Source organism: Astyanax mexicanus, chromosome 24 (genome assembly GCF_023375975.1).
Source record: "Astyanax mexicanus isolate ESR-SI-001 chromosome 24, AstMex3_surface, whole genome shotgun sequence".
NCBI lineage: Eukaryota > Metazoa > Chordata > Actinopteri > Characiformes > Acestrorhamphidae > Astyanax > Astyanax mexicanus.
Genome location: NC_064431.1, coordinates 5,981,085 through 6,008,036, shown reverse-complemented (window position 1 = coordinate 6,008,036; position 26,952 = coordinate 5,981,085). Strand labels below are relative to the sequence as shown.

Sequence of the window (26,952 nt, the reverse complement as noted above, 5' to 3'; positions counted from 1 at the left end):
TGTCAGGGTTGTCATTACTGATTATTATAACTATAGATAAATAAATAAAACTGATTATAAACTTCTGATCACATAACAGAATCCATTATAAACAATACGTAGCATTTTAAAGATTCCAAAATACATCATAACCTGAAAAGTCAGTGTCTCCGAAAATGTGAATATTAGATAAGACCAATTGGTACTTTTGGCAATGTGGGCAGTGTGCCAAGTCCTGCTGGAAAATGAAATCCGCATCTCCATAAAAGTAGCAGTAGCAGAGGGAAGCAGGAAGTGCTGTAAGACTTTGTGTGAAAGCAAAACTGCACTGACTTTAGACTTGATAATAAAACACAGTGGATCAACACCATCAGATGACAGACATGACTCTCCAAACCATCACTGATCATCAGTAAATTTTGCATTTTATTTGTAAATCAAGCACCCAGAGTCTGGAGAAAGAGTGGAGAGACACACAGTCCAAACTGCTTGAGGTCTAGTGTGAAGTTTCCACCAATCAGTGATGGTTTGGAGAGACATGTCATCTGCTGGTGTTGGCTCATTTATAAACTTTTATAGAGATGAGGATTTCATTTTTCAGCAGGACTTGGCCCACTGCCCACATTTCCAAACGTACCAATTGGTTTTATATAAGCCATAATCATCAACAATAAAATAAATAAACGCTTAAAATAGATCACTCTGTGTGTAATACATCTATATTTTATATGAGTTACTGAATTATTGAAACAAAGTAACTTTTCAATTATTTCAATATTCTAGTTTTTTGAGATGCACTAGTACAGTGATAAGGATAAGTATATGAATTTATTATATTTCTGTATTAATTGGTCATAAAAATGTAATCTGACCTTCATCCAAGTCTTCATTCGAGAACAACTTTATTCTTTATTAAGAACAACTATAAAATGTCACAGTGCTACTAGGAAAAGTTTGCAAACCCTTGTGTTAATGACTTAATGACAAAATAGCTCATTAGGGTCAAGTGTTCCTAGAGTTTTGCTTGTTTGGAGGTGTGGCCTAGAGCTACTTTGACTAATAAAAACACTTAAAAGTTTTGCGTTTGCTTTGCACAAGAAGGATACACGTATGTGAGCCATCATATGTCTCAAGTAAAAGAGCTTTCAGAGGATCTGAAATCAAAAATTGGTGAATTACATAAAGTTGAAAAGGTATTGTATTGTATTGCACTGCCGATAACAATTTAATTTAAACTTAAATAAATAAATGAACACATAAAAGTCTTATTGAAATGTTTGCATTCTGTCTGCCGCATTTTCAGCTCCCTCTCAGGTGATGGCGGTGCGTCAGGAGAACGCCAGCATAAACAGCGTAATCCTGATGTGGAGTGAACCAGAACAGCCCAATGGAGTCATACTGGAGTACGATATCAAATACTATGAAAAGGTATGTTTTATATCTCCCATGAAGAGAGTGACTTTAAATGTAGTTTTTAAAAAAAGCAAAAGATGCATCTGGTTAATTTAATCCGAATTGAAATATTATTGCTGCTCCCAGTCCCATTTCCATACCCAGGGTTGCCAGGTATAGAACACAACAGCATGCAAACAGTGTGCTACAGTCATGGAAACAAGCAAGCTGGCTTTTTTCTGCTTCTCTACTATGCTACTGGTACTAATAAATTATCCAGCTATGGTTAGAAAACTTTACTGAAGCTCAGTGATTACCTGTTCAGGAGAAAAAAGCCAGCTCACCCATTTCTGTGGCTGTAGCACACTGTTTGCATGCTGTTGTGTTCTGTACCTGGCAACCCGGGTGTGGAAATTGGACTAGGCAAATGACAGTGGGCAGAATCAGAGGCAGATTATATCCCACAGAGTTAACAGTGACGTACCCCATGGTTCAAATAAGAAAATACTGGCTGAAGCTCTGCTGACAACAGATACCAGTGCTTTAACTTAGCATGTTTAAGTTATATAATCCATAATGCTCCTTTAAAGCTGTGAAGATAAGAATTACTGTATTGTTGATGAGGGAGAAATGTGCTATTTTTTCTGGTTTTCAAGTCCAGTTTAATTACAGTCTAGCTGAGCAAATGCAGGTCTGATTCCAGTTTACGTTTAACTCTCTTGGGTCTAGACTTGTCACAAAATACTAATGGCCTGAGAGAGCCATTAAATGTAGGGTCTGATTTTATGGGACAACTTCTATACTTGGCAACCTGGGTGTGGAAATGGGACTTGAGGAATAGCAGTGGGCAGATTCAGAGGCTAAAACCCATACAGTTTACTGTGATGTACCGCACTGTTCAAATAAGAAAATACTGGCTAAAGCTGTGCTGAAAACAGATACCAGTGCTTTAACTTAACATGTTTAAGAGTTATGAGTTACTATAGAAAATATAATCCTTAATGCTCCTTTAAAGGGGTAAAGAGAGAAGAATCACTGTATTGTTGATGAGGGAGAAATGTGCTGTTTATTCAGGTTTTTCACTTTAATTACAGTCTAGCTAAGCGAACACAGGTCTGATTCCTTTAGGTTTAACTCTCGTGGGTCCAGACTTGTCACAAAATACTAATGGCCCAAAAGGGCCATTAAATGGAGGGTCAGATTTTATGGGGCAGCTTGGCCGCAGATTTAATCACATGGCTCAATGGCGGCTCCAGTTAATTGAAAGGAAATTACCAACCAGTGGCGGTTTGTAACTGATTTGGTCCGATTATTGAAAGTGACAATGGCTGCAAACAGCGTGAGCCGTGCCAAGCGCCGGAGAGAAGTTAATTGCGGAGCAGGCCGGGAGCTTTGCTGGCTAATGGGCCAAAAGGGATCTCAGCTGTGCGGGGAAATTAGCAAGCAGCGGTCCGCTTGACAAGACAACTATAGAGATGAGTTACATGTAACACCCCACCCATAGAGTTAAACCCCAAGCAACTTGCAGCTGTAATTGCAGCAAAAGGTGGCACTACAAAGTATTAACACAAGGGGGCTAAATAATAATGCATGCCCCACTTTTCAGTTTTTTATTTCTAATTTTGTTTTAGAATAACCAATAAATTTTATTTCACTTTACGATTGTGTCCCACTTGTTGTTGATTCTTCACAAAAAAATAACAATTTAATATCTTTATGTTTGAAGCCTGAAATATGGCAAAACTTAGAAAAGTTTAAGTGGGCACTGTATATGTTGATTACACTCATTAAGGCAAGCAGAAGAAGTTTTATACTTAAAAAAATATTTTTAACACTTTTTTTCTAGATCTTCAAACTTTAAACCGTGTCCATTTTACCCATAACATAACAGGAGGGTTAATTTTAATTACAACCTTGTGGGAAAGCATGTATTAACTTTATCTCATGTTTTGAGAAGCTTAACTAAAAAGTAGGTTTGCCCGTTTGAAGGTTCATTTGAGGTTTTACAGAGTGCAGATCTGAACACAACCCTTATTGAACCTTCTGGAAACTTTCCACAGGATAAAGAGCTGCAGAGTTACTCCACTCTGAAGTCAAAGAGCACCAGCGCTAAGGTGTCCGGTCTCAAGCCTGGCACCAGTTACATCTTCCAGATCCGGGCCAGGACCTCAGCTGGCTGCGGACGCTTCAGCCCCTCTGTGGAGATCCAGACTGGGAAAGCAGGTGAGATCTTCCTGAAGCAATAAAGGCCTCCATATACTTCCTGTGAAACTGAAGTTTGTGAATCTAGCTTGAAGCTTACTTTCTGCGGTTTCATTTGAAAAAAAAAAAAAAAACATTTTCTATGAATGTCATGTCTATTAGACTCTATGAACATACTCATAACTCATTATAATCACTCACACACACACACACACACACACACATATATATATAACACTTTATACCCATATGTATTATAACTTTCCTTTATAATCACTATTGTGATTTTAATGCATCACAAGCTATGCCTGTAGTATACAAGTATTACACATCTGGGTTAAAATATAATATATCTGGTACTATTAATATATTCTCATTAAAGAGTTCAATGACGCAACAAGCATATAATTCATAAGGGGTTATAAGTACATATTGCATGCTTTGTTTTCAGGCAGTTTTGTTGAATTTTTTGATAATGGCACATAAAAGCTTATGAGCACAGCTCATAATGCCACAATTCATGGTCACAATTCATAATGCATACTAAACATGGCTATAAATGTGTTATACATTTTTTTAAATATTTATAGCCATGTTTATAATGTTTCATGAATGCATTATAATGTGTTATGAGTATTTTCATAGAGTCCACAAGTGGAAAAAATTACATCAAAGCTAAGCATGCAAAAATGTAAAAAACATTTTCACTAGTTATTGGTTAGACCCATCTGAGCTCAGTGCTAAAAAATGTAAATACATGAAGAAGTAAAAAACTGGAATAACACAAATTTCTGTAGAATTCAGCATTAGTTCATAGCTGTAGTAATTACTGTGGTAATAAATCTGAATAAACTGCACCTGAACAGCAGTTTAGCTCAAACGTATTTGATTGTTGGGTCAGGTCCACTTGGGACTGGGTTGAGAACATCTTCTTTCATGGATCTTGGTGCAGTTGCTTTACTCCACATCTGAGTACAATTAATGTTTTCACATTGCTGAAATGCATCAAGATTGCAAACTAACCAGACTAAATATTCCTGGTGTGAAAACACCCTAATATGCCGATACTCCGTACTGTCAGAAACAGTTGAACTGACTGGATTTCATATTGTTTCCAACCTCAGCACAGTTATTGAAGGCTTTTTCTCTATTCTAAAGTCGTACCAATTTAGTCACACAGTAAACATCAATAAGTCATTGCAGCCTATAGCACAACGTGTTGCAGCGGTGAACTTCATAGCAGATTGATTCTGTGGTTATTAGAGGGACACCTTGCTCTGAATCCCTATTGCTCACTTCTTGGTAGGTCACATCACATATTTGATGTAAGAGCTTTTAAAAAAACGTAGTCTCTGAAGGTTTAGCTGAATGGCAGTGCTGATCGTTTCATCCCTGGGAGATGAAGAACATTGGACAGCTGAAGAACAGCAAGCTTTCAGTGGAAGAAATGGCTGTTCCTTGACATTAACAAAAAAAAAAATAATAATAAAAGGGGTTTTGCTTATCACTAATAACACAGTACTGCACTTTTACTTTCAGGACTTCAGTACTACATTTTACAATAAATTACTTTTAAAACATAAGTACTACTGTACTTATACTGTAAAATACTGTATCTACTGAAGTATTATTTTTACTTCACTACTACTGGACTTAAATACTAAAATACTCTAGCTGTATCTACTGGAGTATTATTTTAACTTCATGGCTATTGTACTTAAATACTAAAATACTGTAGCTGTATCTACTGGAGTATTATTTTTACTTCTCTACTGTACTTAAGTGCTAAAATACTGAATCCATACTCTAATCTGAGTATTATTTTTACTTCACAACTCTACTTAAGTATTAAAATGCTGTATGTGCACTCTACTGGAGTATTATTATAACTTCACTACTGTACTTCAGTACTAAATTGCTGTATCTGTATCTACTAGAGTATTATTTTTACTTCACTACTGTACTTAAGTACTAAAATACTGTATCTGTATCTACTAGAGTATTACTTTTACTTCACTACTGTACTTAAGTACTAAAATACTGTATCTGTATCTACTAGAGTATTATTTTTACTTCACTACTACTGTACTTAAGTACTAAAATACTGGATCTGTATCTACTAGAATATTACTTTTACTTCACTACTGTACTTAAGTACTTAAATACTGTATCTGTATCTACTAGAGTATTACTTTTACTTCACTACTGTACTTAAGTACTAAAATACTGTATCTGTATCTACTAGAGTATTATTTTTACTTCACTACTACTGTACTTAAGTACTAAAATACTGGATCTGTATCTACTAGAATATTACTTTTACTTCACTACTGTACTTAAGTACTTAAATACTGTATCTGTATCTACTAGAGTATTATTTTTACTTCACTACTACTGTACTTAAATACTAAAATACTGTACTTTTGTAATTATACCAAACCCACATTATCACTAAAGCCAGAGCAGTAGATGCTCTGCATCTTATAAAAAAAAAATCCTCTCTGCTCCCATTCTGCCTTTAACTGTGAGGACTTTCCACTGCTTTCTGTATTAACTACATTAATAACACAGTACTGTACTTATTTTTTCTTTCAGTACTTCAGTACTTCTACTTCAGTACAAGGAATTATTAAATACTTTAGTACTTTTACTTAAGTGTGAAGCTTAAAGAACACTTCAACTTCTGCTCAAGTCACTTTTTTAATAGAGCACTTAAAGTAATTCCACTCAAATCTGGCTCTCTAGTACTTAATACATGTTTGCTTGTCATACTTATCAACTGTCACAAATTTTCCAGTTTAATTAAATCGACTTGGAAAAAGTCAGTCAATCCAAAACATTTTAAGAACTTTAAAAGTATCCTCAAGTGCAGTCACAAAGACCATCAAAAATGTTAGGATGAAACTGGCTCTCATCAGGAAAGGAAGAGCAAGAGTTACCGCTTTTACACAAGATAAGTTCATCAGAGTTACCAGCCTCAGAAACTGCAAGTTAACAGTTAAGAGTAACTAAATGTTTCACAAAGTATTTAGAAAAAAAAAAAAAAAAGTTTTGGTAACACTTTACTTGGATGGTCCATTTGATGGCCTCTTTGATGCTCAACTGACATTCAACTAACATTCAACTACATGTCTATTAAATGCAAATTAACTAAAAGGTGAAAGTTAATGATTCTCTATTGAATGTAACCCTACATTCAACTCTAACCCAAACGTTTATCTTAATATTTTAGAATTGGGTTTAGAGTTAGATTTTAAGCTTAGGTTAAGGTTAGGGTAAGGGTTAGGTGTAGGGTTAGGTTATATTTTGAATCATTTACATTTAACATAGGGTTAAGTTAAATTGAATGGAGATTCAATTCAGTGTTAGTTGAATGTCAGTTGAGCATCAACAAGGCCATAAAATGGACCATCCAAGTAAAGTGTTACCAAAGTTTTCAGCCCCGTTGAACATTTCAATCTTTCGCCACATTTCAGGCTTCAAACATAAATATATGAAATTGTACACTTAAAAATTGTAAATTAAAATATCCAATTAATTTTGATCCACTTCACCATTGTGTCCCACTTGTTGTTGATTCTTCACAAAAAAAATACAATTTCATATCTTTCATATGTTTGAAGCCTGAAATTTGGCAAAAGGTTAAAAAGTTCAGGGGAGTCAAATATAGGTTTGCGAGGCACTGTATATATGAAGCTCACAGTGATATGAAATGAATATATAAAGTGAAATGGAAGTACTTCTAGTAGCAGTGCTACTCTGCTCATATTACACTCTATAGTTTCCTGCATTTTGTTTTGGAGTGTATTTGACACTTGTTTAACTTTATTTTTTCTTCTTATCTCTTTACATGGATCCTCCTGCGGCTGCCTCCACCGCCCAGTCCCCTTACGGTACAACACAGTGACTATTATCTGGATCTGTCTGGCGCTGGTCACTGGACTTGTGACCTTTCTGGCCATTGTCATCTGCAGAAAACGGCAAGAGGAGTACTTTGAATTGTCTGACTTTTCTTTTTCCAATTTAAAACACAATTTATAACCTTATAAGTACTTTTCTATAGAGTATATGTAGTGGTATTCAAAGGTGTGGACGCTCTTGGTCAATTATTCTATGTATATTCTATGTATATTGTGAATAGTTGAATAGTTATATGATTATAATGGAAAAAAGAGCACCAATCATCAATGATGATCTCATACTCCCTGAACCCTGAACTCTTTCCCAATTCCAGCCCCATGAATCCTGACATTGTCCCATCTTGGAATATGCTCGTGTTCATCAGGGAAGAAAAAATCCATTGATGGAATAACCTGGTCTATATTCAGTATATTCAGGTAGAGTCAGCTGACCTCATTCTTTCAGCACATACTGTTGTTGAACCCAGACCTGCAGACCAACTGCAGCATCAACCAACCCCACATCATTTACTTAAATCCAGGTGGATACTACCCAAAAGTACCCAAGACCCAAAGCCCTATCGTACACCCTGCGTAAGGCGTGTCGCTATGCTCATTTCTATCTTATACCCCGTTAACAGTCTATTTTCACGCCTAGTGCCTGTGCTGTTAAAATAGCGTTTGAGTTTTGGAATATATCTACACTGATGGACGTGGTGGTCTAAAAGTGAGGTGTGTTCAGGTAAATATCTGGTGTGTTTCTGTCTTGCTGGCAGAAAATACAGGTGCACCATTGAAAGAGACGCTCAAAAGCACCGCGCTGTTAAGAACTGAACGCGCCAAAGTCAGAGCACACCCGGCTCTTTGCGGAGCGCGGCGGGAAAGTAATGACAGGCCGGTGATGATTTTAACACGTACACCCCCCCTAATGATTTTAAAACATATCTCCCCCCCCCGCTGACGATTTTAAAATGTATCTCTCTACCCCCGCCGACCATTTTAAAACGTATAACCCCCCCGCGCTGGTGATTTTAGAAACGTTTCCCCCCCCCACTGATGAGTTTAAAAAATATCTCTTTTCCTCCCCCACCCCCCCGCTGACGATTTAAAAACGTATCTCTTTTCCTCCCCCACCCCCTCCCCGCTGACGATTTTAAAATGTATCTCCACCCCCCCGCTGACGATTTTAAAACGTATCTCTCCCCACCCCCACCCCCCCACTGAAGATTTTAAAACATATCTCTCCACCCCACCTTTCCCCACTGATGATTTTAAAAACATTTCTCTCCACCCCACCTTCCCCCGCTGACGATTTTAAAAACATTTCTCTACCATCCAACCACGCCCCCCACCCCCCCCCTCCCCCCCCGATGACACGTGTCTCTCCACCAGGGGGCAGAGATACTACGTTTGCATACATCCCAAAAAGTGTGTAGTTGCGCCCCTGAACACACCCATGATTAAATAAGAGAATTCTTTCATGCCTTTTGCATGTTTCAAGTTGTGCAAAGCATATTTTTTGCACCCTCGGGATACCAAAGACACACCGACACGCCCTAAATGCACTACAGATCACTAAAATAGTGCCCCTAGTGTCTTATTAGCCCACACCTCTATTCATTTACATTCACAGTTACAGTAATTTTGACCAGAGGTTCCAAAACCTTTGATTGCCACTGTACCACTACTTTACATTCAGTATTCTATTGAGTCCTTAGAAAACCAAACTATATATATTTAGACAGACAAGACTTTATATTATAGAGGCTTCTTATAGGTGAATCTCGAAGCTTCGGCTTGAGATAGTACAGTTGAATGTAAATTTCACGCTGATGCGTCACTATATTAATAATGCAAATCCCTCTCTAACTTTCTATATCTTCAGAAGTCTGCATTGGAGAATTAATTTGATTGTAGTTCATTATCAGTCACTTCAGAGAAAGTGAAGTTTTTGGTTTTTTTTTTTCATTTCTTTCTTCTCGACAGCATTTAATCACTCAATTCATAGGAGAGGGGATAAAGACACAGAAGTGTGTTTTATCCTCGTATGACACACAAGTATTAAAACATGAAATGACTCAATGTCCTCAGATAACAGCCAACTCTTTCGGAGTTAATTAACTTTTACATTGAGACCATAATTGCTAAACTCTTCCCACCAAACTGATGCGAAGGATTCTTGTCGTATTATATTGAAACATTTGAAATAATATGTGATGTTTAAAATACACTCATTGACAAAAAATAAAAATGCACCAAGACTGAGTTGTTGGAATTAAATTAAAGTTTATATATGGATGAATATATATATATATATATATATATATATATATATATATAAGATACATTATGTAAGTAATTACAATATTAGAGTGAAAATATATATATATTTTATGGAAAACAGTACAGTACCCAGTTGGGTTGCAATCAAGTGTTGGCGATAACTGCCAATTATTCTTTCACAACTCTGTGGAGGAATTTTGGCTCTTGTTTTTTACAGAATTGCTTTAATTCAGCCACATTAGAGGGTTTTTGAGCGTAAATGTCTTGTTTAGGATCATGCCACAGCATTTCTGTCAGACTAGGCCACTCCAAAACCTTCAGTTTAGATTATGTTTAAGCCATTCTAAAGTGGACTTGATGGTGTGTTTTGGGTCATTGTCCTGCTAAAGAACCCAAGTACGCCTGAGCTTAATCCCACACCGTGATGGTTGAGAGCAGAATTCAATTCATGGTCAGTTAGGGAGAGTTGTCCAGGTCCTAAAGACCATCACACTACCACCACCATGTTTGACTTTCAGTATGATATTCTTTTTCTGAAATGATGTGTTAGTTTTATGGTAGATACCTTTACAGTTGGTTTGAAAATGTGAAAATGGCTTTAAAAAAAAACAGTAAATTGGATCCCAAACAGAACAAAAGCAGTCCAGACAATCCACTGCAATCAAAGGTGACAGTATTTAGTTTAAGGATGACTCTGTTGGGATATAAATAAAGTACAGCAGTTTACAGAGCACAAACTGGTGGGGCCCTCAAACCACTGTGCCTGTGATTGGTCAGAAGAATTTGTTTGGCCAATAAGTGTAAAATTGTTACTTCTCCAGGTCATAATTTTTGCATAAGGTTGAGAATATCTACCAATTTTTGTTTTGTTAGCTTGTCGCTTGTCATTTGTCGTCAAAATGCATCAACAAACCACTTTCTACAATGGAAAAATATTTGCTAATTATTGATTTTTCCTCTTGTCGCTTGCCATATGTCGCCAAATCACGGCTACATTTATGTCCTCCCAAAGGAAATTATTGACCGTTTATCTAATTGTCAACTTGTCACTTGTCGTTTGTCACCAAATTTCATCCACAAACCATGTCCTACCATAGGAAATTAATGGCCGCTAATCGATCAGTCACCTTGATGCTTGCTGTTTGTCGCCAAATCGTGGCTACAACCACATCCTCCCCTAAGAAATGAATGGCCGTTTTTTGATCTGTCACCTTTTTGCTTGCACAATTTGGCGACAAATGGCATCTTTACATTGGAAATAAAGGAGTTGGACAATGAAACTGAAACACCTGTCATTTTAGTGTGGGAAGTTTCATGGCTAAATTGGAGCAGCCTGGTGGCCAATCTTCATTAATTGCACATTATTGCACCATTAAGAGCAGAGTGTGAAGGTTCAATTAGCAGGGTAAGAGCACAGTTCTGCTCAAAATATTGCAATGCACACAACATTATGGGTGACAGACCAGAGTTCAAAAGAGGACAAATTGTTGTGCACGTGCACGGCTTGCTGAAGCATCTGTGACCAAGACAGCAAGTCTTTGTGATGCATCAAGAGCCACGGTATCCAGAGTAATGTCAGCACACCACCAAGAAGGACCAACCACATCCAGCAGGATTAACTGTGGACGCTGTGAGAGGAAGCTGTCTGAAAGGGATTTTTGGGTGCGAACCCGGTTTGTATCCAAAAAACATAAATCCACCTCAACTCTCCTGTTTCCACCAGAACTGTCTGTCGGAGCAATAAATTATTGTGGTCTAAAACCAGGTGTTTCAGTTTCATTGTCCAACCCCTGTAAATGGCGCCAATGTCTAATCATTCGGCAATCCTGGGGAAATTCTTATTCTTTTTCTTTTTTGATTTTTTGTCAATGAGTGTATTAGAATCTCATGCTCTATAACCTCTACCTTATTCCCTCTGTTTCCGGGTTCTCATATCTGTTCTCTGTATGTTGTGTTACAGACACTGCGGCTACAGCAAGGCTTTCCAAGATTCCGATGAAGAAAAGATGCACTACCAGAACGGCCACGGTAGAAAAGACCCTGTTCCTTCAAAACTTCAACTTTCAATATGTTGTAGTTCGTAAAGGGGAGGGGGATAAGGTGTTGAGGGTGGGGTGGGGGGTGTTTTATGGGGGGAGGGGGAGGGACTATTGCTTTTTCAGGGCCAATATGTAGCAGTGGCTGCTGCCTGGGCGCTTCAGTGATTGTGACTGTGATTGAAAATTGCTTTCATCCTGCAATATGTGACCAAATGCTAATTCTGTTTATTCTAGTATCATTTCCAGAAGCCAGATTTTATATTGATCCCCACACATACGAGGACCCATGCCAGGCCGTCCATGAGTTTGCCAGAGAAATTGAAGCTTCCAGGATCAAAATTGAGAAAATTATTGGCTCAGGTATATTTGGATTGCACGGCCTAGCGCTAGACCGTAATACATACCAGGATTTCAAAAAAAAAAAAAAAAAAAAAAAAAAAAAAAGATTTCTATTACCATTTTCAATCATACGAATGTGAGCTGAATATTAACACACTAACTCAGTCCACATAATATGTCCCTTTTATTTCTTACAACACGTTATTCCTGCCCGACCTTTTTTTTAAATCATCCTGTTGGATGCTGTTTCAGTGTAATTCTCAAAGCATAAACTGTTAAACTGCACAACATTGTGTCCTGAGTTAAACGAGCGCTGTGCTGTTTCCCCCCGCGGTGCAGGGGAGTTTGGGGAGGTGTGTTACGGCCGGATGAAGCTGCCGGGAAAGCGAGACATCCCCGTGGCCCTGAAGACCCTGAAGGCCGGATACACCGAGAAACAGCGGCGAGACTTCCTGAGCGAGGCCAGCATCATGGCACAGTTCGACCACCCCAACATCATCCGCCTGGAGGGGGTGGTCACCCGAAGTAAGCTTTCATCCCTACTTATCAACAAAAATCTTAAATAATATTAATAATTGCATTTATGCTATTGCAGTACATTATATTTAAATATATATTTTTTTACCCAACGAAGTAAACTAGAAGTGTGCTACTTACAAATTACTTACTTGCAATGTATCATGTAACTAAACATTTTAGAAAGTAATTTAAATTACTACATTGGTAAATAAAAAAATATATATAATGTATATATATATATATATATATATATATATATATATATATATATACTGTACATATTGCATTAATAGAATAGTTAAATGTATTTCAATACTAAATATAATATAATTATAAATATAATTAGGAAAATATAAATATATTAAAATTATAGGACACAATGTTAAATAACACATTTCAATGTCAAGAACAAAAACCCAACAAAGTAAACTAGAAGTGTGCTACTTACAAATTACTTACTTACTTACTACTGAGAAGTACACTTTTAGTTTAATGTAATTCAATACACTTCTAAAATACCCATTTCCAAATATACTTTTGTATATTTGTGTGTTTAAAACAACTGTTACAGTAGTTCACAGTGCAATGTATCATGTAACTAAACATTTAGAAAGTAATTTAAATTACTACATTGGTAAATAAAAAAATATATATAATATATATATATATATATATATATATATATATTTTTTTTTTTTTTACTTTTTCTACGCCTTTCTTCTTTTCTACCATCTTTTCTTTTTTCATATTTTGTTGTTTTTCCTTTATTTTATCAATTGCTTTTCTTTTCTCATCTGTTGTTCACTTTTCTTTTGTCTATTCTTTTACTCCTTTCTTTCTTTCTGTTTTGGTCTTTTCTCTTTTCTTCCATCTTTCATGTTCTGTTATTTAATTTTTCCTCCATTATTTTGTCTCCTGTTCTTGTTTTTGGTTTTGTCCCTTTTTAATCTTTTACTTTGTTTTTCTTTTGTTCTTTCGTCTTTCATTTTCTCATCTTTTCTACTCTTCTGATGTTGTTTTTGTTTTGTTTTTTCTCAGGTAAGCCAGTAATGATCATTACGGAGTATATGGAGAATGGCTCTCTTGATTCGTTCTTAAGGGTATGTAAAATCTTCATTTTTTTTTTTTTTTTATATAACTTTGCTGAAAGGGCAGTTAATATATAGTAATATAATATATAGTTAATATATAGTATATTATACGTTTAGATGACTTATTAGTATTTATCTACAATGCAGGACATTTAAAAATAATGAAAAAAAAATCCACTGAATTTAAGGTGTATCCGAACTTTTGATGGGTGCTGTAAGGTTTCCTCCACTACAAAGGAATGTATTTCTCTTTTCTTTTGCCTCTCTTGACACGACTCTTCTAACAGAGACACGACGGTCAGTTCACCATCATTCAGCTGGTGGGAATCCTCCGGGGCATCGCGGCCGGCATGACTTACCTGTCTGATCTGGGCTACGTCCACCGGGACCTGGCTGCCAGGAACATACTGGTCAACAGCAACCTGGTCTGCAAGGTTTCAGACTTCGGCCTGTCAAGAGTCCTGGAGGACGACCCTGACGCCGCCTACACCACCACAGTGAGTTCCTCCAGCAGCGGCTGAGAGAGATTCATTACAGCTCCACACTCTTATACCTGACAAAAACCTGCAGAGCTTCTACAGTCCTGCGGCAGACAGGAAACATCACACTGCTGCTGAGCCACTGGGCTGAGGACTCCTCAGCATAGTACAGGTCAATAGTTTAAAACCATAGATACAATAAAAATCCAAAAGTATATACTTACTTTGCTAAATCATTGAATTAAGGTGTTTTGAAAACTTTCATGGCCACAGGTAGGGCTGCTTGATTTAACATTTAAGCATCTGCATTGCGATGTGCAGACGAGCAATATAGGCACATAATTGCAGGACGTGCAATGTAACTTTATTAAACCAATTAAATCAAACACGCCATGTTGCAACGTTTTGATTTTGACACAAGAAGTACAGTAGATACACAGCACTGTCTCTGTGTCTGTGTCTGTGTGAGTGACAGGCTGCTGCTGCCTGAGAAGTGTGAGGGGGAGAGGGAGCGCAATAAAGTGGTGGGTTGTTTGGATGAGTAAACACAAGGTAACCTCATGGCCTCCATCCACGTGGTTGGGCACGTGCTTGTAAACGTGGGCATGTGTTGAAAGCTGTGCACCACCTCAGTCCAGCACAGCACACATTGTCTGCAGCGCAGATATTTCCAGTTAAAGCTGAATTCACGCTTTTAATACCAGAAAAATGCTCTTATTTATCTTTCCTTTAAAAAGCCATTTAAATGCCTGATTAAAGAGCCGATTACTGTTGTTTTCCTCTGGTTTTGAGTTGAGCTCGGCACTGACTCAGCTCTTGATTGGTCTGGATAGGAGACAGCATGCGGTTGGGGCGGGGCTAGTGATGTCAGCCCTACAAACATTTCTGAAAGAATAGGTCACTGTAAGGAGTTCCTGACAGCGAATTCCAGTGAATGGTACCGTGATAGGACCTACTAGGAGTGACAAATCTTGCTTCTTTGTTTGGCACTTTCCTGAAGAACGATACTTGTCTGACTTGTCTGCATTGTGTCAAGTGTAAAGTTTGGTGGAGGGGGGATTATGTGCATGGCTGTTTTCCAGGGGTTGGGTTTGACCTCTTAGTTCCAGTGAAAGAAACACTTAATAGCTAAAGATTTTGGACAATGTCATACTTCTAACTATATGGGAACAGTTAGAGAATGGCCTCCTTCCTGTTCCAACGTGATTGTGCACCAGCACACAAAGCGAGCTCCATAAAGACATGGGTTGAACTGGTAAGTTTGGTGTGTAAGCACATGCATGCAATGAATTACAGTATAGTGTGAAACAGTGAGTCAAGCCTTCTCATCAAACATCAGTGTCTCACCTCACAAATGTGATTCTCTAAGAATGGTGGTCAAAAAGTTCCATAATCACACTCCTAAACCTTGTGGAAAGCCTTCCAAGAAGATTCGATGCTGTTATAGCTGCAAAGGGTGGGCTGACATCACATTAAACCTTATGGATTGAGAATGAGATGTCACCCAATTCGTATGGAGCACAACTTCTTTTGCCTAATTTGCAGATTTCTGTATACTCATGACTACAGCTCTGGAAAAAAAAAAACAAGAGACCACTTAAAAAGGATGTGTTTCTTTGATTTAACCAAATGAAAAAACCTCTGCAATATAATCAAGAGAAAGATGGATGATCACAAGCCATCAAACCAAACTGAACGGCTCAAATGTTTTTGCACCAGGAGTAAAGCAGCATAAAGTTATCCAAAAGCAGTGTGTAAAACTGGTGGAGGAGAACATGCCAAGATGCATTAAAACTGTGATTAAAAATTTTACTTTATGAATATGAATATGAAGTTTTCTTTACATTATTTGAGGTCTGAAAGCTCTGCATCTTTTTTTGTTATTTCAGCCATTTCTCATTTTATTTTTATTTGTAACTTGGGAGAAATGTTATAGAAAATATAGTTTATAGGATATAAGAACATTAAATGATGTTATGTTATAACAAAAGTTTGGGAGAAGGACCACGCCCCAACTCTACGTTCTAACTCCACCCCGTATCAATCAACCGTCCTATAAATACCTCCCCTAACTAACTACCTCTCGTGACAAAAGTTCGCAACCCACCTCCTCCCCAACAACCCCCTTTTTTCTACTCTTCCACTTCTCATTAAATAAAAGGGGGGGATATAACTGCACGCTTGTTCAAGCACGCAGTTCAGAACTCCAGCCCAAATTTCCCTGAGTTCCCTCCCCTTTTTCCTTCTTCTTTCTCTACTTTAGGCGTGGTCCGCACTTAGCAAATGTTTTTTTTTACTCAAATGTATACCTATAAATAGCAAAATCAGAAAAAAAAAACGATTCAGACTTGGTCTCTTAATTTTTTATATATACACTCTTTTTTTTATACTATACACACTTTTTTTTTCTCAAGGGTACTCTCTTCATAATTGTACCCTCAAATGTACAATATTGGTCTTTGCAGGGTCAGATTTGTTCCCTCTGAAGTACAAAGTCATTTCTAACAGCAATAAGTACAAATTTGTACCATTTAACCAGACAAAGGGTACATTCAGTATTCTGTATCACTGCACTAATAAACAATATATATTTTATTTGCACATTTTTTTATTTGAAAGCCAGGCAATTTTGGGCCAAGTTTTTGAGCCATATTCAGTTGATGATAATGTTTATAATCTTTATAATCTTTACTGCCACAAAAAACATGGGTACAAAAAAGGACTTTCACTGAAAGGTACTTTTTTGTACCTCAATATAAGGTACAGCCCCAGCGACAAGCTTTGTACCCTTTTAAGTACAAATCTGTACTTACTTTTCTTAGTGTGTACAGAGCTGTATATATTATTAAATATAATAACACTTTTTAATTTCTAATTTTCTCTTTATTGTCTATTAGGGTGGAAAGATTCCGATCCGCTGGACGGCCCCAGAGGCCATCGCCTACCGCAAGTTCTCCTCATCCAGCGATGTGTGGAGTTATGGAGTGGTGATGTGGGAGGTCATGTCTTACGGAGAACGGCCGTACTGGAACCTCACCAACAGAGATGTAAGTGTTTAATGCAGCCACCACCATGCTTAACAGCTGTGTGAGCACAATGTATTAGAGATTGAACACTTTCACAGATTTTTTACATTTACGCTATTTAGCAGACAGCCTTATCCAGAGTGACTTACAGGAGTTGGACAATGAAACTGAAACACCTGTCATCATTTTAGTGTGGGATTTTAGTGGTTTCATGGCTAAATTGGAGCAGCCTGGTGGCCAATCTTCCTTAATTGCACATTGCACCAGTAAAAGCAGTGAGGAGTGTGAAGTTTCAATTAGAAGAGTAAGAGCACAGTTTGCTCAAAATATTCAAAAGAGGACAAATTGTTGGTGCACGTCTTGCTGGCGCATCTGTGACCAAGACAGCAAGTCTTTGTCATGAATCAAGAGCCACAGTATCCAGGGTAATGTCAGCATACCACCAAGAAGGACCAACCACATCCAACAGGATTAACTGTGGACGCTGTAAGAGGAAGCTGTCTGAAAGGGATATTCGGGTGCTAACCCGGATTGTATCCAAAAAACATAAAACCAGGGCTGATCAAATCACGCAGAATTCAATGAGCACCTCAACTCTCCTGTTTCCACCAGAACTGTCCGTCACCACAATAAATTATTGCGGCCTAAAACCAGGCGTTTCAGTTTCATTGTCCAACATCTGCATGAGCAAAGTGCTTCGTTGTTTACTTCGAAAATATCCAAAGCTAAGTTGTATAGACTAGGATCAAGAGATAAATCAAGTTTTGATAATGTTTAGACCTCTTGGAGAAGATTGTTAGTTTAGGAACTCTTTGAAAAAGAGAAGCAATAATGAAACAAATCTGATAATGTAACACACACACACACACACATGCACTCACACACACACGAGACCTAAAACCCAGGATTTAACTACTTTGTTAAAACAAACATGCTTATTTAATTGCGTCGACTGTCAGTCTGTCCTTGTCGAGCAGGAAGATTAAGGAATAATGAAGTTGGATTTTAATCATTAAAGCACCTGTTTCTCTAATTGAAAGTGAAGTACAGGCTGTCCCTGAATATAAAACTCAACTTCAATACTGTTAAGGTGGAATATTTAAAGTGGTATTCGTGTGCGTGTGCTGTGTCTGCTGTAGGCCTTGTGGATTTGGCTTGTGTTATTGTGCATATTAAGCATCATGCCCTTGCTGTTGCTGGAGGGATCTATGCTGTTACATATTTCATATTTCTATACAATTTTCACATACACCCATCAGCCATAACATTAATACCATCCACCTCATATTGAGTAGGTTACCTTGTGCTGCCACAACAGATCTGAGTATTCAGGACATCAACACCACATAAAGACCTCTAAATAAGTCCTGTAGTACCTGGCACCAAGACACATAGCAACATAAAGTATCTTTTAACCCTTGTGAAATCTTAATATTCTGTTTACTCCCCTGTCCTACAGGTCAAAAATGACCCACCCTACCAAAGCCCCAAAATAAAGCAGCCTAATCGATTTTTAAAACCAAAATCAATTTTGCATGATAAGGCAACCTGTTATTCATCAATTCAGTTCAATTCAGTTAATTCATTATTTATTATGTATTTTTTATTGCTACACAAAACAAAACAACAATCACCAGTGAACAGTATTACACTTTTTTCACTTTTTTTTTTTTATTATTACCACAAACCTACTCAGGAAAAAAAAAAAATTACTCAGGAATCTCTTCACACATCAACATAATCCATATATGCAGTAAAGCATCTACAGGAAACCCATTGTAGATTGTGGGAAATGTAGTCCGTGATTTTTGTTAAAACTATTGTATAGTTGCGTAAGAGTTTCTAACGTGTTAGAGAATAGAAGGAATTTATGGCAACACTTCCTATGAACCCTGTATTCATAATGCCTTATGAATGCATTCATAGTGCATTTATATGACGCACAAGCATATGAAAACTCACTTTACTTAAAGCCAGTAATAACTACATATAAGGCTTTATAATGTGTTACACACTTTTATAAAAGCTTAATTCGAGAACGCTTAGCTATATATTATAAAGCATTATACCAAAACATGCCAAATTTGTGCTATAGTGCATTACAACTCTACACTGTTCAATGTTCTTATAAATAGATATTACAAGGCATTATAAGCCCTTTCTTTATAAACCCTTACACTTGTGGTTTATAATGTGTTATGAATAAGATTAATATTAAGATAAAAAAAAATAAGATTATTAATCCCACAATGGGGAAATATACAGTGTTACTGCAGTACAGAGGAAAGGACAGAGAAACAGGTCAGGAAAAAATATAAACACATAATGATAAATCTATATATACAAAAAACAATTACAGGAAATACATAAAAGATACTTCAAACATTATATATAATAAAGGAAAATAATGTCACTATAAGTACTTATGAGTTATTATACAGGCTTATTACAGTCATTATAAGGTATTATGCATGTCATATCATGCATTATGAAGGGTTTATAGGAAGTGTTACCGAATTTGCTAATACTTTTATTTCTCTGTATGTCTTTGTGTTTTTTTTTTTACTATGTTTGTGTACACTTCATTTTGAATTGTCATACTGAGAATTAATTAAAGTTGGGATCCACTTAATCGTAGTGCTGCCTACATAAGGGTGTCATAGCGCACTCAAAAGCATTGAATATTGTATTTATAAAGCAGCAGTTGGAGTATTTATGAGTAGCGTATGCAAGAACATGCAACACTGACTGTGTATGTATGTAATGGATATTGCATGTTCTCTACAGGTAATCAAGTCAGTAGAAGAGGGCTACAGGCTGCCGGCACCGATGGGCTGCCCCGGCGCGCTCCACACGCTAATGCTGGACTGCTGGCAGAAGGACCGCAATGAAAGGCCGAGGTTCTGCCAGATCGTCACGGTCCTGGACAAGCTTATCCGCAACCCAGAGAACCTCAAGTCAATGGACACATTGTGCAGGTAGGCGGCGGGCAATCGATACTTCGGCCTTCCGAGGGATTTGCTTGACAAATGCACTCTGTTAGCGTCCGATATGATCCCTGATTGAAGTGGCCGCAAAACTTGGAAACTTGGGGCAGAAAGTTTGTGCTGGGGGGGGCGGCTGGGAATAGGGTAAGTTGTCTTAAGACGGGGGGCTAAAGCGCAAGTGTACATTTTCCAATAAGCTCATTTTAAATAGATGTGTTCTCAGTTAAATAAAAGGGCTCTGTGCTATATTGACATTGATCTGCTGCTGAATCAGAAGAATGTGCGGCGCTAGCGGTAGCATTAGCGGTGGCAGCGGCGGCGCTGGCGTTTGGAGGGGAGGGCTCGGTTTAGAGGCGGCTTTTTTTTTTCGATTGGACTCGAGTATAAATTGCTGGGATTGGAGTGTGCGGGTGCCAGAGAGCCGCTGGTGCATATCGTGATGGGGTAAAGTGGCGATGTGCAGGATTTCATCCCTACATTAATCTACCCAAAGCAGCCATCCTGCAATCAGCACCCACCACCTTCACTTCTCTATCATTTCAGCTCCTATTGATTTTCTGCCTGAGCTGGTTGCGTTTCAAAGGTTCCTCTCGTTCTCTCTCTCCGCCCCCTCTAACCTCAACCCGCCCCCCCCCTCTCCCCACCATTTGCAGACTGAACAGTACTTTGATGAACAGAAGCGTTCCTGATTTCACTAGCTGCAGATCAGTGAACGAGTGGTTGGACACCATTAAGATGGGGCGCTACAAAAACCACTTTGCGGCCGGAGGTTACCAGACACTGGGTCACGTGATGAGCATGAATCAACAGTAAGTAGTGACCGAGGACATGTGACGTGAGTATCCACGTGAGCACCTTCATCAGCCACTTTAACATCCTCCTAGTGGTTCAAATGCTGTAGAATCACAGTTTCAGTTTAAATAAATAATAATACAAATATTGAAGATATGATTGATTGATTTCTCTTATTGATTCATATAAATGTTATATAAACGTATGTAAAATAAGATGCAGTACATGTCAAGGTATGATTAACATTTTACCCTTTAAAGTTTATACCTACTTCTAATTCTTTAAAATGTACATGTTTTGTGTACTTTCTGACCAGTTACTAAAAAATGAAAATAGTACATTGTAGAAAAATAACACTTCTGCGTATAAAAGGTTTTTTTTATTATGTATCAAGTTTAATACATCAAGACTTTTCCACAAGTAATTAAATCCCCTTATTTATGTTAAAATTACCTTTACATTAAATTTTTGCCTATTGAAAAAATACTTTTGCTTGTTTGCCTTTGTATTTGTAAAGTAACACCCCTATTTTTGCCTTTTATTTAAAACAAATAATTTTACTTAATAATTAATAATTACTTTTTTTTAATTTATTAAATTTTTTGTCTTTTATTTTTAAATTTCTTTTACTTTTGACTTTATTTTGAAATGTACGTTCACCTTTTATTCTTTAATTTTAAAATGTACTTTTTCTTTTTACTTTAAATTATTTTGACTGTAATTCCTTTAAATTACTCTAATTGTTGCCTTTATAAAAATACTTTTACTTTTATGTCTTTTTCATTTTAAAATGTACTTTATTTTTTTTAAATAACTTAATTTTTGCAGTTTTTATTTAAAAAGCTACTTTTATTGTTGCCTTTTTTATTAAAAAAATGTACTTCATTACATTGTTTCAAACTTCTAAAAAACAGTGCACAAATAATTGATGTAATGAATTATAATTTATTCAGTTTGTTGTATATTATTGTTATAATTTAGAAATTACTTTAAAGTACTTATTTATTTATCTATCACACAAATACTACAGAAGTTTGAAACATTTGGCTTTAAAAGAGTTAAATTCCTTTGAGCATCTGTGTACTTAGAATTATACTTTTCGTGCACTTTCTTTAAATTTTTACATTTGGAATTAAGACAAAAATACTGTAATGTTGACTGTACTGAGGTATATTTAATTGCCAAAAAAAACAAAAAAACAATCTTTTAACATTTTGATATTTGTAACACATTATTTAGAATGTTTTTTAGCATTAGCTAAAATCATTTTTTAAAATGTCATTCACTAATATTTTTGTATCAACAGGTTTATAAATCAACTAAATAAGTAAATCTGGCAAATTTCCAATTCAATTAACTACTCCATCTCTGGTCCTCGTCTCACAGTGTCTCTCTTCTGTCCTCCTGCAGGGACATCCAGAGGCTGGGGGTGACGCTGATGGGCCACCAGAAGAAGATCATGACCAGCGTGCAGGTGATGCGAGCGCAGGTGCTAAACCAGAGCGTGCCCTCGGTGCACGTATAATCCCCACCGCAGCTCTCCGCTTCCGTATAAATACATATTCCGCTAATATGTGTTTTTCTGGGTTGTGTGTTGAGAACTCTTAAAGACTTCTTCTTCTACGAGAACGAACATCAACAGGACTTTCAGAGGATTCCCTCCACAATGGACCTTCGTTTTTCAAGGACAATCCCTGCATTCCTTTTCCTTTTGTTTAATTTTTTTGTGAAAAAAAAAAAAAAATCCCCATGGACAATTTTTTGTGTTTTTACTTTCTTTTTTTTTTTTTTTTTTTTTTTGTAAATGAATGGACTGCCTTAACCAACACAGATAATATAAATATTGGTGTAAATGAAGGAAGATTTTATGAACATTGATTTTATGAACATTAACATGTGCGATATTGTACAGAGAGCGTTAACAGGAGGACTAGGAGTACTGGGAGTCTGGGAATACTGGGAGTACTGGGAGTCTGGGAATACTGGGAGTACTGGGAGTCTGGGAATACTGGGAGTACTGGGAGTCTGGGAATACTGGGAGTACTGGGAGTCTGGGAATACTGGGAGGACTGGGAGTACTGGAAATACAGTGTGTTGTATATGCATAAAATAAACCCTGTTGCCAGTCACCCACCACAGCACATAAATGGCATGGATGATACTACGAGTGCCTCAAAAATGCTGAATACAGACACTGGAAAAAAAAAATACTGGCAAAAAAGAGAGAGAGAGGCAGAAGCTATTAGCATCAAGAATCGCTGTCAAAACGAAACCTCGTACCTCCAAAATAGCAACTTTTTAAGAAAATAAACAAAAAAAAAACCTCTTAAATTTTGTGTATATTAATGTACCGAAGTTTTATTTTACATAATTTTGGACCATTTCTATCGGTCTATTCATGAAACGTGAATCAATGTTACGTTCACACTATGTAAAGGGCAGCTGGCATTTTTTTTTTTTTTGTTTAATAAAGGAGTTTAAATACGAGGTTTGGCTGTGACAGCGACGATACTGTACACTGAATAAGCATATATAAGCTATGAGCTGAGACGCTGAGAGAGTTCGGTAACACTTTATCTGAAGTCCAGTGACATAAGGGCTTTATAACACATTTATAAGCATTAAATAATGTATTTGATTTATGAATAGGTTATGCCCCTGTTTACAACATGAAATATAATGTTGAGACCAATGCCAAATATCAAATATCATGTAAAAGTTACTATAAAAGTGTTAAATTTAATGTAACAAAACATTTTTTATGCTAATTAACCCTGTTTCCAAGTTTACAGAGTCCTGTATTGAGTATTACTGGTTTTATGTAGAGATGTAAACACACTGTTGCTACTGTTGACTTCAGAAAGAGATATAAGCTACTATATTACTTTTGTTTTATTTATGCTGAAATATGGATTAAATCTCATAACTAACTAACTATCTCTGTTTAACTTTTACTCAGCAAATTTAAATATAATTAATAAAATAATAATTAAAAAAAAGTCTAGTCTGTTTGCCAGGCACACTACACCACATAATTATTAATTAATTATTATTAATCTCCCTTCCAAAAAATCTGTACAAAATAAAGAGATTTTTTTTTTATTAAGTGATACCATTAATAAAATATAATTTAATAATATATGATTTTGTCATAATCTGACATTCATTATTTAATTGATATTTAAATATTCAGTATGAAAAGCTAATGTCTTACAAGAAGAACAAACCAGAATATCTTTTATGTTCTAAAAATAAAATAAAATAACTTTAAGAAATGAAGGTCAGTTGATCAAATATTTCAAAAACTTTGAAAGTTTCCTCAAGTGCATCATGATGAAACTAGCTCTCATCTGTATGTGTTGAATGTCATGTTTTTATTTATTGAAAATTTTATTTAAATTCATGTAAACAATTTTACCGCTATATATTTATTTTTAATTGATGGCAAGCTGCATGACTGGGATTCAAACTAGCAATCTTCCGATCATAGCGGCAGAACCCTAGTCTGATGGACCACTTGGAGTCCTTACCCATAAGTTAAGTTTAAGTTATAAAAGACACACTATAAAACCTTTTTGCTCCTGACATCATTTATTTGCATAGTGGGCGTTTCCCTACGTTCTTTTTGATAGATATTTTTTTTTTCTTTGGAATGGAAAAATTGTCTTTCCAGTGATAAAAAAAAAACAGAAACACAAGCAATACTCACTGAATAAAAGTTTGTAAAAGTGAGTGACTAATAATAAGTATAGTTGTTGTCCAATAAAAAACAAGTATCTCCAAAACAGCAATTTTACAGGAGAGAGAAAAAACCTTTAAAACATTCAATAGAAGTCAATGTATAAAAAATTATTTTTTTTAAGGTTATTTTAAAGTATTTCTATTGGTCCGTTCATCAGGAAATTTTGGCACAGTGTGAGGAACAGTTTGTCTGTTCAAATTATGTAGTAAACTAAAAATCGACAAAAATGGAGACAATAAAAAAAGCGACAATATCAGATCATGTCAGATCCTGTTTCTCATTCCTCTTTTAAGTTTTCTTTGAATAACCAAAGGAAATTTAGCCCTGAGTGACATGACTACACACTGATGGTTAACCAGAGGTGGGGGACATGCCCTTTATGCAAATAAACGATGCTAGGAACCAATAGGAAAAATGCCCTTTTTCTATCAATTAATTTAGAGCATTTCTTATTTAGGGCATTTAGGGCAACTCTTATTTTTATTGTAGCCGAGCATTTACAAATACAGGGATTGACATGATAAAGAAAATAATAACTACATTTAATGATTTAATTTAATAATTAAAATAACAGTAAATGAATAGAAAAAAAAGATTAAAAATAATATAATAATAATAAAATAAAATAAAATAAAACAAAATAAAATAATAATTCAATTTGGTTTCATTAAGAAATTAAGATCAGAAAATGATAAGCTTAATATAAAATAAAATTAAGATTTAAAATTTATTGTACTATGCAAAAGATTAACTTTTGCATGGTACAATAGAAATACAAATAAGTAAATGAATAATAAAAAAAGGCATACTTTTCGTATAATGTAGGAGAAGTGGTATTAATTCATTTAAATTAATATTTAAAATGAACTCTACTATAATAAAGTGAGTGCAAATTAATAAATAAAAAAAAGCATTATTATGAGTTTTTTTTAAAACAGTGTGTAAATCTTTAACATTGATAAAACATGATATTCAACACTTGTCACATATTCAACACATCAGTATGTTTTGTCAGAATAAACAGGTTTATTTAATAAAACATCTATAAAAAGTCACGTAGCAGGTATCGTCATAAGTTATTCCATATAATAATATTCCATATCTATTTTAACTATTGCTTTATGAATGCATTATTCATTGTTATGCATGTGTTATAAAACCCCTATGTACTGTTGTTAGGTACCCTGCAAATACTGAAAGTGTTACCGAAAGCTGTCTGGTCTCTTAGTGAACAGCTGCATATCGCACAAGTGCATCGGGAATAAAAACAGGCTAAAAACGAAAAACTACTGAAATGTGTCACCGTTTGCCTCTGATGTCATAAGAAAGGGAAATAAAGGTGATGTATGTTATGTGTTTGATTAAATATCCTCAAATGAACCCTGCTGTTATTTATTAATTGCCGTAGAGCAAGATAAATAGAGCTGTATCGGAGAACTGAACTGAGGTGAAATCTGTAACCCTTTAACATTAAATTCTTATGGCTTTTCATGGACTAATTAATTATGTGCGTATCACCCACTTAAAGGTCAGTTCCGACGTTTTTTTTGTTTTGTTTTTTTTTGTTATTTCTTTCGGACCCTGAGAGTGCTGAATAGGCAGTGAATGGGCAGTGAATGCAGGGGGGGGGGGGTGCTGTGGGGGGTGCGTTCGCCAGTTTCTGTTCGCTGATTCAAAATAATTGGAGGCTGTAGGAGTGGAACGTATTTAGGGACCATTTTGGAACCCAGCCTTCCAGCCCACCATCTTCCAATCTTACTAAACAGCAGCTCAGAAGATTGGACCATATACACTATATTGCCAAAAGTATTTGCTTGTCTGACTTATATATGTATATATCTGACACATATATGAACTTGAGAGATATCCCATTTTTAATCCATATGTGTCTTTGTGGCTGAGTTCCTGTCGTTCCCAGTCTCTTCCACTGTGTTATAAAATCACTGACAGTTGGCTGTGGAATTGCACAGGTAAAAAAATATGCATTAATGATGAGTTCAGCATTTTTTAACCCTGTAGAACTAAGTGTAGCATATATGATACATGTGAGGTTTTCTTTATACTTCTGCAACATCAATCTGATACAGAATTATCTTAAAATTATGCGAGAAAATAAAATATAAATATGCAATTGAAGTAATAGCAAGAATATAGCCACTTACATGAGTAACACTTATGAATTC

The 26,952-nt window shown here is 36.1% G+C and overlaps 2 protein-coding genes across 2 annotated transcripts in view; both read left to right on the top strand.

The window, feature by feature from the left end:
* Positions 1-16,132, top strand: part of cdk18 (cyclin dependent kinase 18) — a 548,438-nt gene extending 532,306 nt beyond the window's left edge. Inside the window, exon 17 of the transcript XR_007429358.1 lies at positions 16,077-16,132. The gene's annotated coding sequence lies outside the window, so the exon portion shown is untranslated. The remainder of the gene's footprint in view (positions 1-16,076) is intronic.
* epha8 (eph receptor A8) overlaps positions 1-26,258 on the top strand; it is a 158,508-nt gene extending 132,250 nt beyond the window's left edge. Inside the window, exons 7-18 of the mRNA XM_049471774.1 lie at positions 1,283-1,407; positions 3,432-3,594; positions 7,457-7,574; positions 11,716-11,783; positions 12,029-12,154; positions 12,473-12,658; positions 13,691-13,752; positions 14,031-14,240; positions 17,120-17,269; positions 20,036-20,226; positions 20,889-21,044; positions 22,438-26,258. Coding sequence (XP_049327731.1) covers positions 1,283-1,407; positions 3,432-3,594; positions 7,457-7,574; positions 11,716-11,783; positions 12,029-12,154; positions 12,473-12,658; positions 13,691-13,752; positions 14,031-14,240; positions 17,120-17,269; positions 20,036-20,226; positions 20,889-21,044; positions 22,438-22,552 — 1,670 coding nt within the window. The 3' untranslated portion in view covers positions 22,553-26,258. The remainder of the gene's footprint in view (positions 1-1,282; positions 1,408-3,431; positions 3,595-7,456; positions 7,575-11,715; positions 11,784-12,028; positions 12,155-12,472; positions 12,659-13,690; positions 13,753-14,030; positions 14,241-17,119; positions 17,270-20,035; positions 20,227-20,888; positions 21,045-22,437) is intronic.
* Positions 26,259-26,952: the final 694 nt, after the last annotated feature.